The 17,142-nt window shown below is 37.6% G+C and overlaps 2 protein-coding genes across 4 annotated transcripts; one reads left to right on the top strand and one right to left on the bottom strand.

Moving 5' to 3' along the window:
• Nucleotides 1–1,522: 1,522 nt before the first annotated feature.
• Nucleotides 1,523–9,071, bottom strand: LOC139151484 (uncharacterized). 2 transcript variants are annotated; one of them, XM_070724314.1, is made up of 3 exons: nucleotides 8,908–9,071; nucleotides 2,706–3,139; nucleotides 1,523–2,205 (listed from the first exon to the last, which is right to left on the bottom strand). In XM_070724314.1, exons 2-3 carry the CDS (start codon nucleotides 3,118–3,120, stop codon nucleotides 1,976–1,978), a joined length of 645 nt encoding a protein of 214 aa, XP_070580415.1. In that variant the 5' UTR covers nucleotides 3,121–3,139; nucleotides 8,908–9,071; the 3' UTR covers nucleotides 1,523–1,975. The 2 variants fall into 2 exon arrangements, with proteins under 2 accessions (XP_070580415.1, XP_070580416.1); XM_070724315.1 differs by lacking the exon at nucleotides 8,908–9,071 and adding an exon at nucleotides 4,357–4,732.
• A 117-nt stretch (nucleotides 9,072–9,188) lies between these two features.
• Nucleotides 9,189–16,481, top strand: LOC139151485 (Golgi apparatus membrane protein TVP23 homolog A-like). Of its 2 annotated transcripts, XM_070724317.1 has the most exons (6): nucleotides 9,189–9,306; nucleotides 9,395–9,474; nucleotides 9,919–10,153; nucleotides 13,482–13,601; nucleotides 14,351–14,479; nucleotides 15,491–16,481. In XM_070724317.1, exons 1-6 carry the CDS (start codon nucleotides 9,298–9,300, stop codon nucleotides 15,521–15,523), a joined length of 606 nt encoding a protein of 201 aa, XP_070580418.1. In that variant the 5' UTR covers nucleotides 9,189–9,297; the 3' UTR covers nucleotides 15,524–16,481. The 2 variants fall into 2 exon arrangements, with proteins under 2 accessions (XP_070580418.1, XP_070580417.1); XM_070724316.1 differs by lacking the exon at nucleotides 9,189–9,306 and having other exon boundaries at nucleotides 9,313–9,474.
• The last annotated feature ends 661 nt before the right edge of the window (nucleotides 16,482–17,142 follow it).

The raw sequence follows: 17,142 nt of genomic DNA, 5'->3' as shown, positions 1-17,142 counted from the left end.
TTTGAAAGGCGCAGATGGTTTTTTTTCCCAATGGATTGATTCCTCAGGGACAGACAGAACTCTGGGACTAGAACTATATCAACATGTGTAAAACAACGTCTGTCTTTACACCCTTACACCACCATAGTTTGGCCCAAACCCATTGTAATCAATGGTGATTATGGACCTGTTTACAGGCCATTGGGATGAGCGTAATAAGAGAAACTTGAGCACTCAAGAAGTTTCTCAGACACAAAAAAATTACAAACATGTATCATTTTCTTTGTGTCAGTGTATTTCAGGTAAAATTTTAAGGTTTTTTAAAGCATGAAGAAAATAGTGATGGTTTTTCACAATCATAATTGATGAAAATAATGTCAAAATTCTGAAACAGTACAAATTTTAAGAGCCCCTCTGAATGTACAAAATTGTTTGGCTCCATAGCAAAGGTTGGCGTATGGTATTGTGATTATTAATTTTCATTAATGGGCCAGTAACCCTAGCTTTTGATGATATTTTTCATTATTTTTATTTTGCATGCCAATTGTAAGTTCTTTTTCTACTCCAAAAAACTTTTTTAAACATTCACTATCCAGCTTGCCAGCATAGTGTATATATGCGTAAAATACATTGCTATTGTTTACAGTTGAATTCTCGTCCGGACCAGAATTCACTAGTCAAAGAGATAAATGCAGTCTGGTCATATTAAGACCGAGTTAACAAGCTGAATGCTGTGTATATCAACATACTTTGGGAAGTAGAACAAGAAATGGTGGTTGATATGTAAAAACTGAAATAGTGAAGCAATCATCAAAAGTCTGAGTTACTGGGCCTTTAATAACACTTCAGTCCATGTGAAGTACATGTATTTGCTCACTTGCAGAGCAGCATATTCACTTTTCTAGAAATGTGTCAATTTGTCACTATCACTAGCCAAACCATTGCTAACAAGTCTACATCATGATCTCAGAGAGTACTTACTACAATGTAAAAATTTTTGTGCAATAGTGTCAAAAATTTCAAAAAATGATTGTATCCTTCACTTTAGTTGAATTAAAGTTATAAAAAATAAAATATTGTAAGTTATTTTGAAGCGTTGAATGGGTGTAGAAGTCCTGCAGTTGATTTCTTTCAAGAGAAAGTGATACAGAAGTAAAACGTTCTCTTGGGTAAATGATACTTACACACATCATATCCAGTAAGCACATCATGCTTATAAGATTCACAAATTACACATCCAGAAAGGTTGACTGTGCCAAATGCGTCTTTCAAATAAAAATTCCATCATCATTCATTATAATGTTGTTTTACCAAATGCTATGATATTTATTACAGATTCCTGCATTTGACAAGTTAAATTTTATATGAAAAGTGAGTAACATTGGTTAATGTAAAGTCAATATCACCATTATCTCATATGGGTAATACTGAGGTCCGTTTTCAAAGTGACTGGAAGGAAGGAAGGTTGAAAGATCTAAAAGAAAATGAAGTTTTTAAAATTGTTTGAGTGGCAAATGAGGAACATGGTATCCACTGTATAGTAAATATGACATCTATTTTTATGACTTTCCAAAAGTGTTACATCTTTCCAGGACTTTCAAGAAAATATACTCTGTAGTAAAGTATTAACTGTTATGAGGTAAAATTAAAAAGCTCACATATAACAATGTGGACCTTGGTTGATATTTTTCAATCAATAAAGATTTTATTGTTTACATCAAGTTTACCAGTAGAAGGACAATTCACCTGTGTAGGGCTTTTCAACCTGACAATGGAGATAGCAGAGCAGGTACACCCAATACATAATTGAACCATTCAAGTCCAGTTCACCAGAAGAGAGTCCAGTTGTTCTTCAAAACAACAAAAATGAGGCATTAACATTTGAAGTTCAATGAATTTCCAGCTGTTGCCATTGTGTGGTTGCCATGGGAAAACGCTGGAAATCTATCACCTTTCAGTCTTTTGCTGACAATGCTATAATGTTTCACTTAAGTCATCATACCACGTTTAGATACTTAGCTGGTTCAAATAGCTCCCAAAGTCTCTCAAACTCTTCTTTGAATGGCGTCACTAGATTGGAGTCGCTGGTGATGATGATATTTTCATGGTTGCCAGTGACGGCGCATCTTGTCCAATTGAATGATCCACTGATGAGGAGAGCGCCATCGATGATGACAAACTTGTGATGCATTAGAAATGAGGAATAGTCGTGACGGACTTGAATTCCTGTGACACCAAAGACAAATAAAAGGACAGGTAATGTACAGATTTCAATAATGAATACAAGCACTTGTTCAGATACCCATCTCAGATCAGAACACTGTTAGCAAATGAAATCAATCCCTTCTTTCTTTCTTTCTTTTTTCTTTCCCAAAATTCAAAAATTATACAAGCTGGTATGTGCATTATATAACTCTGCAAGGGCCCGGATAATAAGAATTGTCTATATGTCCAGCTAGATCCAGTAGACCAGTTGTAACATTGTTCCCAACATGAGAATTTGATCAATGAACAGAATAATTTGATGTTGGATCAATGAAGAATATTCATTGTTTTCAATTACTCAACCTATGACCTTTGTATTTGGAGAAATGATTCTGCCCTCAGAAACTAATATGAAATAATACACTATGTGCTATTCTTCTATATGTTTTGCCCAATACACAAAAAACTGTTTAGGATTTTGTCCAGACTTCTATTGTTTTCCTCTGTGAGTTCAACCTGACCTTTGTTCCTGAACTTTCCAATCTGGGAGCCAGTTACCCCCATCTGTTCGTTATCAGTAATCACCCTGACAACAACATCCCTCTTGTGTGCCTGGATGACCGCATCTGCCAATTCATGACAAGAAATACAAAACACACAAACATCGATAGTCCTCTCCGCTTTCTGTATGTAGCCGAGGAGCTTGCCAAGTCCAGTTTCGTAGTGTGCAAAATGACAGTTGGTAACTTGACATCCATTCCTGGCTTGGAAAAACGCCTTGCAAGGGATAGCTTTGTCTGGGAAGAACAAGACCTCTTGAAAGACATTCTTCTTCTCCTGGGTCTTGCGTTTGATTTTCTTGTAGATGTAATATACAACTTCAGATAGCATTCCAACTGATAGCACAACGCCAATCCACCTTTTCCAAGATGCCATCTTTGTCTTTGGTTACAAACTGTGACAAAAGAAGAATAAAAACTTGTTTAATACTTTTTTAAGGACGAAGACCAACAAGACCTAAAGATGTCAGTGTTTAGAAATTCAAGGTTCATCAAGGTACAATTTACATGTAATCAAAATTCTTTCCAATGTGGGGGGGGGGGGGGGGGGGTTCACCATTTACAATAATCAGGCTTTTTTACATCAGAAGTCTTTCTCAATTGCAGTACATGACAAATGATTTGTCATCTATAAAACTTGAACATAACTTAAAGAAAAACCATAGCCCGTAGATGATAGTGTGCTGGACATGACCAGCCCAAAGATGGAGATGGTGGCAGTGATGATGATGCGGTGGGTGATGATGATGGTTAATATAGATGATGATGAAATTCTCTGTTATTCATGTTATTCAGACAGAAGCAAAAAATCGGCACAACAGTGGAGTCGAGTATTGATGACAGTGTTGAAGACACAGGCGCTCCGTAGCTGGGTAGTCTGCTAAGTAGATCGATTTTCGGATCGATCTATTGATCCCGTAGTCGATATATATGCCCGCCACTGCAACCTAAATACAGTATTTAGGTTGCAGTGGCGGGCATATCGACTACGGGATCAATAGATCGATCCGAAAATCGATCTACTTAGCAGACTACCCAGCTAAGGAGCGCCTGTGGTTGAAGACCAGTATAGTGATGCATGGATGTATCTCCGAAAATGACACAGCACAGGGCTAGGCAAGGGGCGAGAAGCTGTAGAAAGCATGCCTAACCACAGGGTACACTGGCTTGTTGTTTATTTGTGTCTGTTTGTTTGTGTGTATGTTTGTGTTTGTTTATTTGTTATTTTTAATAAAATAACAGCAAAAAGCTGTTTTGTTAATATTTGTCAATAAAGAGCAGTTTATTTGTTTATTTGTTTGTTTATTTATTTATTTGTTTGTTTGTTTGTTTGTTGATACGTATTTCCGATGGTATAGGGTTAGGGTTAGGCTTAAGGTTAGGGTTAGGGTTAGGGTAAGGCTAGGCTTAAGTTAGGGTTAGGGTTAGGGTTAGGGTTAGGGTTAAGTTAGGGTTAGGGTTAGGGTTAGGCTTATTCACTCCCTCTATATATTGAGACAAGGGGAGCAAGTGGGATTCCAACATCTATATTTTCAAGTCAAGAAAAACACACCAAATAAATACCGGACAATTGAAATATTGGGTTTGTGGCAGCATCATGTCCTGTACTTACCACACCTATCCTTTAATTCGATGGAAAGGGCAAAAATCGGCGATATTTAGCATCTTTCTCCTTTGATTCGTACAGTTTGTACGGCAAAACGTAAGTGTCACACTTTGGCGGGTTAGTACGTCAGAGAAATTCAAATCGAACCAATCAGGCAGCTTGTTAGACTCACAGCAGTATACACGAACGCCAGTTCTCAAGCGACTATACCACAGCAAGATGCAGTCGTGCCTGTGACTAATACGTGTTCGCAGATATCGAGAATGCAACAAAAAAGTCGTTGATTCACAGTTCATGACAACGGATCATACTTTAAAATAATAAAGTAACCATTAAAAGATGTAAAAACAATGGGAAACTCAAGTTCCCTTGACAGCAACGTAAGGAAAATGACACGTTTTTCCAGTACTTTCTTGATTCTTTGACCCTGCTCACCCCGTCGCCTAAATAGAATAGTCTTACACACGTCTGCCATGGTTTATTTTCATTGACGGCACGATGTCTGTTTTAAACGGTAACTCTCGGTAGGGCCCTACCGAGAAAAATCGATAAAAATGGGCGGAGCAAAACATAACTAATATGGTATCTTTGTGAACAAAAAGTAGCAAATTAAAACAGCTGGTTGAACACCTCCAAAAATAGAACGTGCACGCCACATAATGTAAACATTGACTGCACGGCGACTTTACGTATACTATTTTCACCCAATTTTACGGTTTACTTTCCATACGATACATCCACTCATTTCCCCCATTTGTTTGTCTTGAACCCCAAGGTTTGTCTTGAACATAGACTTTTTCGAAGTCTTACTGGAGCAGAGGTTCGGCGCGGCGTCGCCTCGGATTTGTACAAACCGTGATGACGTTGCCAGGCGATCGATCGACACTCCTTAGATCTCATGCGTCATGGTATACGTTTCTCGTCCGAAAACGAAGCGTTTGTCATTATATTCTGCGCGTTTTTGAATGATTCAACGTAATGCGTATCAAGACAGTGGCAATAGCTATCCGCATCTTTGTATACGGGTAAACGATGCAGAAATCCAACGAGTAGTTTTTCTGCCACGGGATCTATTATCGGAGTTTTCCTCGGCTCGTCATAGTGTACATCACTCTTGCAGGGAGTCTTGATTGCAGAGTCGTATTTGCCTTGATAATGAAGCACCGTTTTGTCCAAACGCCGTCCTAGAAATGCCGCATTTCAGGAAAGAACGGGAAAAAATCAAAACAGTTCTAAAAGAACAGCAAATTCGCCTACTAGATGTCCAAATTTATCGAGTGTGGTTATTTCAATGGACGACGTTGGACATTAACTACCACAATGCTCAACGGCCGAGTCGTCTACCAAATTTTGTAGAGCTTTTGTCTTACAAACAATCCTTTCCTTATTCGACCTTAGTTTAGCGAGGCAGGGCTGTGTCTCCATTATAAAACGTAGTTTTCCACAGTTCTTGGATGGTAGTTGTAGTTTCCTTTTCAAAATTTCGTTGTCTCATGAACTCGGCGCTGTCGCGGATGGGAGGGTACCGACGACTATTCCCCCGGCTTCGATTACACGTTTTATGGTGACCGAAATGAAATGTGGTGTCGATTTGTTGTCTTATGATTATTTCAAAAAGCTTCTGAAAAATACTTATTTTAGAAATCAAATCTGTTAATATTTAATCACCTAAAATAAAATCAGAATAAAGTGATCGCATGATCTCTCGGATTATTCATTTCAATGTCCATCCCTCCTTATAAAATGGCGAGTTCTAGTATTTCGCTACTTTGAACGATCCCGCCAAAATCGAGTGCACTTGCACTTCTACACTCTCCACTCAGTCGCGATACTAGTTCATTACAAACGCGTGGTAGTCAGAGTCAGACTGCTAATCACACTATGTCAGCTGGCTTTATGAAGATAGCGGTCACTGATGAGCACTAGAGGTAGCCTCGGGAATTTTCTTTGCCAGGAATGAATTGGAGCTAGCTGTGATGGGATCGAGCGCGAACATTTGAGTGCAACTTATGGGACTGATTAGTACGGTGACCTCAGCTGCCGCCGGCGACGTTTGTCAACTCGACGTCTGATCAGCATAAGTGACCCAGCAGTGACGACCGAATATGCCGAAGGCGATAGCAGGCGTCAAAAAATCCCGGTTTTGTCAGCATACTAGTATTGGATTCTGGAGGCTACTTGTTTGATAGGCATGCACGGCTTTAGATCGGGAAAGAAAATGTATATCACTTTTGGAAACAGCTAAGCGTAAGCGATAGTTACGCATATCGCATTGCGATGATTGCGCTTACAACAGTACGTTGACTCGAGGGTAAAACTTGAAATTTGAAAAGAAGACAGAAGATATACAGACAGTGTAGACAAAGTGAGAGATCATACCAGAATTTGTGCTGATACTTGTCCGTGGTCTCAACCCGAACATACCAGACGTACTTTATATGTCGGGCATAAATGACAGTATAGGCCTTCCTGTCTGTAAAATGTACGGCTCAGGTAGGCCAACATAAATGAAAACGGTCCTTTTCAGGACCAACAAATTTTCCAAAAAGAGAACTACCTAATCAAATGTGTTTGCATGTATTTATTATACACAGTGTGTGTGCGTTTGTATCTTTCGGTACGCTCCGTGTATTTGGTGTTTTTTCCCGCGTTGAACAATCAACGCTACGTACGTAAGTAAACAACGTATCGCTCATGACTCATTTGCAATTTGCATATCATGTCAATCATGCAGATTCAAACTGAACATCGAACGTTATACCGGCGATATTACCGGCAAATATTTTATCCTTTTCCTGGTTCCAGACGTCATTTTAAATTTAATTTCGTCAGAAACGAAGTATATTGTGCTCCAAATACTTATACACATATCCCTCAATTCCAAGAAAAAAATTAATCGGTAGATTTCTAAATTAACAGTTTTATTGACGACGTCCAGAGCGTACCGAGTACGTTTGAATATCCCACCATTATGACCACTCTCGTAGGTTCTCGCGCTTTTATACGGGAGTTGGGGCTTTAATGTGAACATGCAGTTGCTTTTGTTTGAAGCAATTATCCTTTCATTTGCGAAGCTTTTTTCCTGGTGACTATTACAATCACTGCTAGTGGTTATTTTCACAAGATGTATACGGTTTGGTACAGGAATATTGAGTTGCCTTTCCGTGTAGGCAATATGCATGCCATGCCAGTTCACATATACTCAGATCAGCAGCATACATGTACATGACGTCTTTGTTTCAAGTTTGGGGTTTTTTTTCGACGCTGAAATTTTACCAAAATGTCACTTCTGTATTCAGAGATTGTGTAATCAATACCTTTGGATAAAGTTGATTTGGAAAGCGATAGACACATCCAGAGGAGTTGAAAAAATCGTGCGTAAAATTAGCATAAGTTAAGCGACCGTGGCAGAAAAAAATGGGATGCTCGAGCCCCTCCACAGTTTTTACCACCGTTCAGTGTTGCCGAACCGGGGGCTTATAGTATACTCGGACGAGTACAGTATTGTTCGTAGTTGGAAGGTTACTGCCCGTAGTTTACTTTCGATAGCTAGAAAACTATTAGAATTGAACCAATACCAAGAACAACTTTTCCAGCCGCGGAAATTCAACCGTGGCGTGGCGACGGTCTCTCTGTACTTGTTTACTTCCGGGTTTACGCTCATGGTTTTTTTTCCATTTAGGCTCGTATATCTCACGAACTGATTGGAAATGAGTGCGTTTCGCACAGATGTATAGTTGAAGTACTCTAGTGGAACCTTCTTCTCATAAGACCAAAGTGAATGTTGCGGCATACAAAGTTGTCGACGATTCGTAAAGGGAAAATGAACATGGCAAAATGCGCCAAAGTAAAATCATCCTGGTTCGAGCTCCACAACGGTAACGTCTCCAGTTCGGGCCAAGGCAGGGCTAACAAGCTATCTGATTGGTCAGATTTGAATTTCACTGACGTACTAACCCGCCAAAGTGTGACACTTACGTTTTGCCGTACAAACTGTACGAATCAAAGGAGAAAGATGCTAAATATCTCTGATTTTTGCCCTTTCCATCGAATTAAAGGATAGGTGTGGTAAGTACAGGACATGATGCTGCCACAAACCCAATATTTCAATTGTCCGGCATTTATTTGGTGTGTTTTTCTTGACTTGAAAATACAGATGTTGGAATCCCACTTGCTCCCCTTGTCTCAATATATAGAGGGAGTGAATAAGCCTAACCCTAACCCTAACCCTAACTTAACCCTAACCCTAACCCTAACCCTAACCCTAACTTAAGCCTAACCCTAACCCTAACCATCGGAAATACGTATCAACAAACAAACAAACAAACAAATAAATAAATAAACAAATAAACAAATAAACTGCTCTTTATTATACAAATATTAACAAAACAGCTTTTCGCTGTTATTTTATTAAAAATAACAAATAAACAAACACAAACATACACACAAACAAACAGACACAAATAAACAACAAGCCTGTGTACCCTGTGGTCGAACAAACTATGCGTGTTTGTGATCATGATTTATTGATCGAAAGAAAGAGAGGACTAGACTTACACAAATAGCTTGAAGATGCAGAATGAACAGCAACTTGGTCTATATCTACGGTAACATTTGCAAGTCTTTGAAAACTTGGTAGCATTTGAAACTTGAAATGTTAAATAGTTCCCGCGGCACTTCGAAAATCACGTCATCTTAAACAGCGCCTCCAGTGGCGATTTGCAGAGAAGTACAACCTAAGTGAGTGATTAAAGCCTTTAAAAGCCACACTCTCAAATCGCAGAAATATGAATTGAAATTGTCACACGTGATATTTTCTTACCGTAAAAACTTGAATCGATGCAAGTCTGTTTGTAAAGACGGCGAGTAAAATAATCCACTTGACGAAATGTTCTGTGAAAGTTTCATAATTTCTAGAGAGTTAGGTAGTTCAACCAGTTCCGGTCAATGATGATGGTAAGTCCTATTATTGATACCTCTTCAAGTTCACTTTTACCGGTCTGTCTTGCAACAACTGTGCTCACAACTTATAATGTTCTTTCAGACGACAGTAGACGACACGGAGGATGTGGCGCTCGACTTCGGTAGCGAAGAAGAAGCGGAAAAACGTCGGCGAAGGCTGAGGTACGTCGTTTCTCACAAGTTACACGTTGGCATTTTCAGTAATCATAGAAACGAACACGTCATCGAACTGCATTTTAGCGAAAATGTAGAGTCTGAACGATTGTTGTTTGTAGTTATTAATTGGTCTCTATGTTTCGCAAAATGATTGAGAAAATACCGCTAGGTAACTATATGCTCTTGAATTTGTATAACGTTTCGTTATCCACAGTCCCTCCACAAAGAGGGACCGTGTGTTATCGAATTTGTGATTTGTCCAACCCGAGACTAGAGAATGAGCATTCATTATCTGGTGACTGTGATGTCCATTATATGACATAAATAATAATTCCAATTGCATTTTACAGTGAGTTTGGGTATGTGTTGAAGTCATTTCAAGACCGTGGAATTCTTACACTTCCCTGCATCGGCTCTACTAATTTTCCCTTCTTTTCTTCCTTTTCACAGGCATCCAGTAGCCACAATATTTCATTTATTATTCCGTGTCAGTGCAATAGTATCATATCTGTTTTGTGGATGGTTCAGTAACAGTTTCATCATATGTTTTGTTCTAATCATCGTATTCCTGTCCATGGACTTTTGGACTGTCAAAAATGTTACGGGCAGACTCATGGTCGGTCTCCGGTGGTGGAACCATGTCGATGAAGATGGCAAAAGTCACTGGATCTTTGAGTCAAGAAAGGTATAACTAGTATACATTGTTATCTGCTAATTTTGAGAATTTTTATTTAATGGGATTAAAATCGGTGGAAATGACACCCCATTCAAAAAATACCACACAAATTCAAGTTATATTAGGTATATTATTTTGATACACCTACATTTCAATTGTAGATCAGAATTCAGTGGATGACCAGTTAAATAAAACAAAACATACAAAGGACATTTGTAGCTGCAGCTCATCAGGACTTTGATAATCAGCCAGGAGACAGATAATTGCAAAAGAAATATTTTGCTTAACTTAAAAAAAATTGTTAATCTGCAATGGAGCAGGCTGGTAATCTTGTAGTCTTTCTATTGTGAGCTGAAGGGATGTATGTAGACTAGCAGATTTGTTGCTCAAGGATTCTCCCTTCTTGATTATTTGGAGAGAGACAAAATCCTTGACTGATGGATCTTAAAGTCTTAGACATTTGTGGCAGAATCATCCCGTGCAGCAGTCTAGTGCCTATCTAAATTGCATCGTCCTATGTCTGTCTGTGTCTCCACTAGGCCATCTTCCTTTCTGTTTGTTAGCTACTTCATCTCTCACAGTCTATGTCTGTCCAGCTTCATGTCTGATTTGTTACATTCTGTACTTCACTTTAGAAAACCAGGGAAGAGAATTGAAAATATTTGTCTGAAATTCTTATTCATTGCATCATTAAATGTCAGATTTCCCCCGTATAATTATGATTCTGTTACAGTATGATGATAATCAAATATATAACATCAATTGTACTCTGAGACTATATTTGATAAGAAATTAGCAAGTTGGTATACTTTAGCAAAGACAATGTGTTCTGATGTCAGTGATCTTTAAATATTAAAGTAAAGTGATAGATTCAACTCAAACTGATATTTATGTAATTCTGAAGACATATAACCTTTGACTTGTACATAGCAGAGTAGACATGTATTTGCAGATCTTAAGGTAGTATGAGCTCAACATACATTATGTAAATATTGTTGAACAAAGCCTCTGTTGAAAAGAGGTCATCAAATGTCACTTATGATAATAAATACCTCTTTTCTGTTGTATTGAACTGCAGAGAGATGAAAGTTTTTGATAGCTTCACTTAGAGTCAGGTGCTCAGTCTGGCGCAGTGATAATCATGACTTTTAGAAAAAGGCTTCGGTGATTGTTCAGTGTTGTTATCCCTGTGTCTTGGCTCTCAGAAGTGATAGTTCACAGTTTTGAATGTAGTTGTTTGTGTTGAAATATCATAAATCTTAAAGAAACATCGCTGTAAACCACGGGCCTTTTCACGACAACAGCTTAGCGCTACCCGTTAATGTGATTTTTGCATAGGTCAGCAGAGCCGAAATTATACTCTGGCTTGTGAGAATGTAAAGAACATGTAAATTGTAGATTTAGTCTCCAAGATTTATATTTTGATCTATGCTATTTCTTTAGCAATGTAGAAAATAATAATACTTCATTTGTTGATTCCATTTCTGCTAAATGTTGTTTCTTTATCATTTTGGTGAGTATAAACAAATTCATTTGTGGTATTGTGCCATAACATTTATTGATTACCGTCCAAAGTGAAGAGAAGGGATTTGTCATTAATGGCAGGTGTTAACAGTTGCAGCTACGCAAATGAACAGAGCAGAGCAGTAATCGTGGTGTTTGGTGAAAGCTACAACGGCAAGCATGTTTTGTATCATTGCAAGGAAGGGACAAATTGCATGTGTTGAGAATGTGTTCTTTTTCTAACCAATGTTATTCTTGTCTGTTCACAAGTATCTTTGAAAAGTGATCTTTAGTCTTTCCTGCGGTTGAGAATTAGTACTGGTGGCTAGTGGTGGCTGAAGTTTGTTCAGCTTATACACAGCTACACAGTCAGTCGATGACATTTTACGAAACTGCAGTATGCTGTATAGAAATACCATATTTCATTATCCCTGCTTGTCATTGATTTTCATAGACTGGGTTGATTTTAGGGAAAGACAACAAATAAAAACAAACTCCTGGAGTTTAACACAGTTCGGGATCAACTCGATTCACCCATGTCTGCATAAACTTCCACACTCTTACCATATTAAAGTCATTATTAATGTAAAACAGAATTATCAACAATCATAAAACAAGATAAAAATTATTCATAAGAATCACAGATATTCAAAACACTGGTGTGTAAAGGTTTTCTGGTGCAGCGTCCCTGCATGGAACTCTCAGGGGCAAATGCAGATAGCCATTTTGGAATCAAGCTGCTTGCAGATAACTAATCAAATGAATTGTGCAACACATGGTGGCATTGTTATGGCAACAGCTGGTAAGGGCTTATGATTACAGTGGCTCTGATTAATTATGCTATAGCAGTTCGTCTGTACCCAATGTAAACTCCATTCCCATGAAGTGTCGGCTAGTTCAAGGGGTGTTTGTCTAATGTAAGGCTTCCCGCAAAAATACAATTGTCATAGGGTATAGAAAACAAAATGGCTATATTCAAGGGTGTTATTTTTGCAATGGTAACCAAGTGTGTTATAAGAAAAGTCGTTATCAAAACATTTGACGCAAGTACATCCAAGGATTGTCATCAATCTAATCCTGTCAGAGATGTGATTTCTGTTTCTCCATGTTGTGTGAAAAGGTCTTCAAATCCCTACTGTTTAAGCAAAAGAATATTTTACCCACTATTATTTATTATCTTTTGTATGTACTGTTTGAGAAAAATCAGGTTTCCTTGAGCTTGTAGGATTTCTCTATAAAAATTTTGGTTGATTAATGACAGTTGACAGTGTAATCATACTTCGAAAATTTCTATGCATGTCAGACGTGTCTAATATAATGGTGCAAAACTCAGTTCTATGCAGCAGTCAGTACCTGTGTTTGCAGATGAACAAATTCAAGTCTATGACGTGCCCAGGTCAATTAAATACAGCTGTGAATTTGTAGTTCTGTACTGAGTTTATGGCAGAAATTTCAACAATTCCAGTGAAATATTACATTTGTAAATTTCAACAATTCCTGTATGGTGAGAACAGAAAACAGACCGTCAACTACTTGTGTAGATTTGATGAAAAATAAAAAATCAGGGTTCACCACAAGGAGATTTTAAGGGGTTGGCCACTCTTGTGGATTGTTGAGCAACCTTTTTATATGTTAATAACCAAAAAGAATAAAATAATTTGCAAATTATTAATTGTTATGTAAATTAGGCTAACCCTCTGTTTTCCCACACTTGAGAGAACTTGTATGCTGCGTTATAAATTATTAATAATGGATGATGTATAACCCACCTTTGTGATATCATGCTGTCTCCATTTTAACTGACAGGGCTCTCTTTGTTGTTGTTCATTTCCAGGGGAAGACAAATGAAAGTGCTGTAGAGTCAAGGATATTCTGGCTTGGTTTAATTATTTGTCCTGTCATCTGGGTCGCCTTCATGTTTGCATCTCTGTTCAGTCTCAGTTTTAAGTGGTTTGTAAGTACCGTATACTTAATATTGCATTTATATGTACTGTTAAGGTAAACTGTGCCTCAAAAATGAAAGACTTGATAATTTTCTCAAACTTTCCTCAAGCAAACTTTCAACCAATCTCTTTCAAAATCAAGAAGAATCTAAATCAGGGGTCACTGTACAAATTTTTGTACTGGAGAAACAAATTACTCAATATTTAATTTATCAATTTTGAAATTCACAATGGCTGCCATCCCTGTGTTATCTCTATGGATGAAAATGCCTGATTTTCACTTAGCTAAGCCTGTGAAAACTTTATTTCTCCATAAACTTCAAAATGAGCCCCCCACAAGTTTTAGGCCAAAAGAATATTGTAAAATTGTGAGAGTCAGAATGTCAGTCCTAGAGGTGCACTGTACCTTAACATCATAAATTGGTGTCCAGATTTTCTTTTATCAATCTCCGTCAATCTCTGTAATAATATCTGTTACAGTAGTACAACAGATGATTGTGTACAAGATTTTATTAGCTCATCATATTTGATTTTTCTCTAGACATTTTAGGAATCAACATTTTTTGTCATAATAAAAAATTGAAATCATCTGTAAATTTGCTGATGCTGTATACATCACTTGATAAGAATCCTATAACCCTTGGTTGTACCAGGGCAATTTCAACCAAAAAAAGTATTGCATCACATAAGATCATATGCTTTACTCTGTGCTGCACATGGGAACATCTCACTGAAAATTATCTACATGATCTCTTGACAGATGGTTGTGTGCATCGCCCTTGGTCTGACAGGAGCAAACCTCTACGGTTACATCAGATGTAAAGTTGGTGCTAAAAAGAAATTATCAGCTGTAGCGACAAGTTTCCTTGGTCAGCAGCTATTAAAAACAGTGAGTACATCACCAAAGGGATTGTTTTGATTGTGTCTTTGATATCCCCTTTGGCTGTATCTTTTCACATTTTTTTCAATAAGATGGTTTGAAATCAAATGCAACCTATATAATCTATGTAAAAATGCTTACTGAAATGTGACCACGGAATGTTTTTCAAAATTACTAAATATTGTTTTTGTAAATCTAAGGTGCGTGTTAAATCTCCGCTTGTAAACCACATAGTGCATCTGAGAGTGAGGACACAAAAACTCTGAAAAAGTGATCAAATCCATTGACAAGATTGAAAAAGTGTCATTTTCAAAGACAATATGGGAATGGGAATCGAAAACATCTCTCCAAAAAATTGGATGGTAATTTTTGGTAAGGCAAAATGCAAAAAAGATAGAGCTAATGAGGCTGTGAGATGGATTTTACATGTGCTGTTCACACATCTCTATGTCAATGTGGAACATGATGTTTGGACAATTACACTTCATAGACAGAATAAGCAAAGATTCCATGCTTCATCTCTCAACTGTACCTCAGACAGATAGATACAGCAATTTGACATGGTTGCGAAACAACATTTTAATTATAGAAATTACGGGCGAAGCGCTGACCATTAACGTTTACTTGTGGGCAAGGGCGAGAGGAAAGCCAAAAATTAACGGGCGAGGCTTGCCGAGCCGTTAATTTGGCTTTCCTCGAGCTCGCGCCCATATTCATATTCACGGGCATGTAAACAAACCATTACTGTGTATTTGTGGTCAGTCACGTGGTTCAGCGCGACCAATCAAAATGCGACGGGCAGGGCATGGTAATATAATTTCATGTAACTATCCCTGTATAGCAAAAGAGACCTGACTCCTCCAATGCACAATGTAAAAGTGCCACTTGCTGCATGAAGAGACTTACAATTGTCCACAAGTTCAGTTTTCCTCAGAGCTACTTGATAAGCAATCATAGTAAAACTGTCTTTGAAACATGCAGGACTGACTGAACTCCTTTTGTTTTTTGTTATGTTTCCAGGCAACGTCAGCCATGACAACAGAACAGAAGTAGAGAGGTCAAAGTTCATTGAAGAAGACACTGAAGTGTTAATATTATATATTTATTTCAATAAATCCATACAGTCAATGAGAACTGTTAAACACACTAATTTAATAATTCCATGTAGAATGGAAAGTCCTGGACTACAACAGTAATGCATGTTTACCATTTCAAATATTTTTCTTGTCAACGTTATTTCGTAAAATTTCTTTTTTAAGAGGGTAACTTCAGATTTTGTAAGATTATAAATACACATACATACGACAAGTAAACTGTTCTGGGTAAAATATTGGAGTATGGGCTGTTGATATTACCTTTTTAGCCATGGAAAAAATGCCCATCTTACACATGTACAACAAGTACAACAAAATTTTACTTTGTATTGATGACCATATGAAAACAGGGCATAGAAATAATTATGTGGTCACAACCTTGTAAAATACAGACATCTGATTGGTTAAAACCTATTCAAAATATACACCTCATTGGGTGACATCTGTCTCATGCTACTTAAAATGCAAATCCACTCGGTATTTGGTGGTGGTTATACCAGGATCAATCCAAATCTTGCCTCTTGCGGTCGAGTCCATAGTTAGTCCTGAAGTCTAGTTTGCTAGTCCTGCAGTCTAGTTTGCTAGTCACACAGTCTAGTTTACCAGTCTCACGATCTGGTTTGCTTGTCCTATAGTCTGGTCAGCTAGACTGCTCTCCTTTGATAGTACAATGGCGCCACACTTCAGGCTATGGGATTTGCAGGTCCCAAGTGTATCATGTCTTTCCACCATTCACACATATTTAAAACCAGCACAATACCATTATAACAGATGAGATATTTTAATTTATGGAAACCTGCTGCATTGTCTTCTTTACTGGGTAAACTCAAACAAGTTGAGCAGAACTTTTTCTTATTGTTATTTTAAAAATGGCAAAATATGAGGTATAATTAATAAATATGGTCAGTTTTACATAATTGGTTGCAATGCTAAGTGATTCTTCATTCACTTGGGTGCTGTCAGGGTGTGGGTGTCTGTGTCTATGTATGTGTGTGTGTGTGAAGGAAATTTGTTATGATTTTTTTCAAAGAGTGCATTCCGGACTCCGTAACATTGTACAGCCAAGGAGAGACTTTTAGAGAGTCTATTCATCTTCTGTGTCAAATAAACATACTTTTCTGTACAAAAATTTAATGAAATTTCGAAAAAATACCTCTCCTTATAAATGAAATCCATTTCACTTGGATCATCAACATACCAAACAGTAGATATCAGGGTGAACCAAGTGAAAAACAGACGTACTTTGCAATGAGTTTACTGCAAGCTGTGGATGAATTCTTATTTATTTCTATTGTGTACTTTATACGATGGCTTTAGAGTGGAATGTGTTCATAAAGAGAGGAATGCAAGACCACAACACTTCAAATATCGACAAATTAATACATTTATTTCGATCTGATAACAGACCTTTTAGAAATGATTGAAATCTTCACGGTTTTTCCCTAAGCATAGGATAATACAGAAACTAAGAAGGCTGCTTCAATCATCTATCTCCTTTCGCTGAAATGTATTTTACGTCTCATTATTTTGCACATAGCGTAATTGCATATTATATCATACAAAATATCGCGTCACGTC

The sequence above is a fragment of the Ptychodera flava genome, chromosome 15 (genome assembly GCF_041260155.1).
Source record: "Ptychodera flava strain L36383 chromosome 15, AS_Pfla_20210202, whole genome shotgun sequence".
Taxonomy (NCBI): Eukaryota; Metazoa; Hemichordata; class Enteropneusta; family Ptychoderidae; genus Ptychodera; species Ptychodera flava.
Note: the sequence above shows the minus strand (reverse complement) of the source record. Positions and strands in the feature narration are given on the sequence as shown.

What these genes read in the sequence shown, in the direction of transcription:
- LOC139151484 (XM_070724314.1), bottom strand. Translation starts at nt 3,120, where the DNA reads ATGGCATCTTGGAAAAGGTGGATTGGCGTTGTGCTATCAGTTGGAATG. An exon ending in TGGAAAGTTCAGGAACAAAG is followed by an intron (nt 2,206 to 2,705) that starts GTCAGGTTGAAC and finishes TTGGTGTCACAG; the next exon opens with GAATTCAAGTCCGTCACGAC.
- LOC139151485 (XM_070724316.1), top strand. Translation starts at nt 9,383, where the DNA reads ATGTTCTTTCAGACGACAGTAGACGACACGGAGGATGTGGCGCTCGAC. An exon ending in AAACGTCGGCGAAGGCTGAG is followed by an intron (nt 9,475 to 9,918) that starts GTACGTCGTTTC and finishes TCCTTTTCACAG; the next exon opens with GCATCCAGTAGCCACAATAT. An exon ending in GGATCTTTGAGTCAAGAAAG is followed by an intron (nt 10,154 to 13,481) that starts GTATAACTAGTA and finishes GTTCATTTCCAG; the next exon opens with GGGAAGACAAATGAAAGTGC.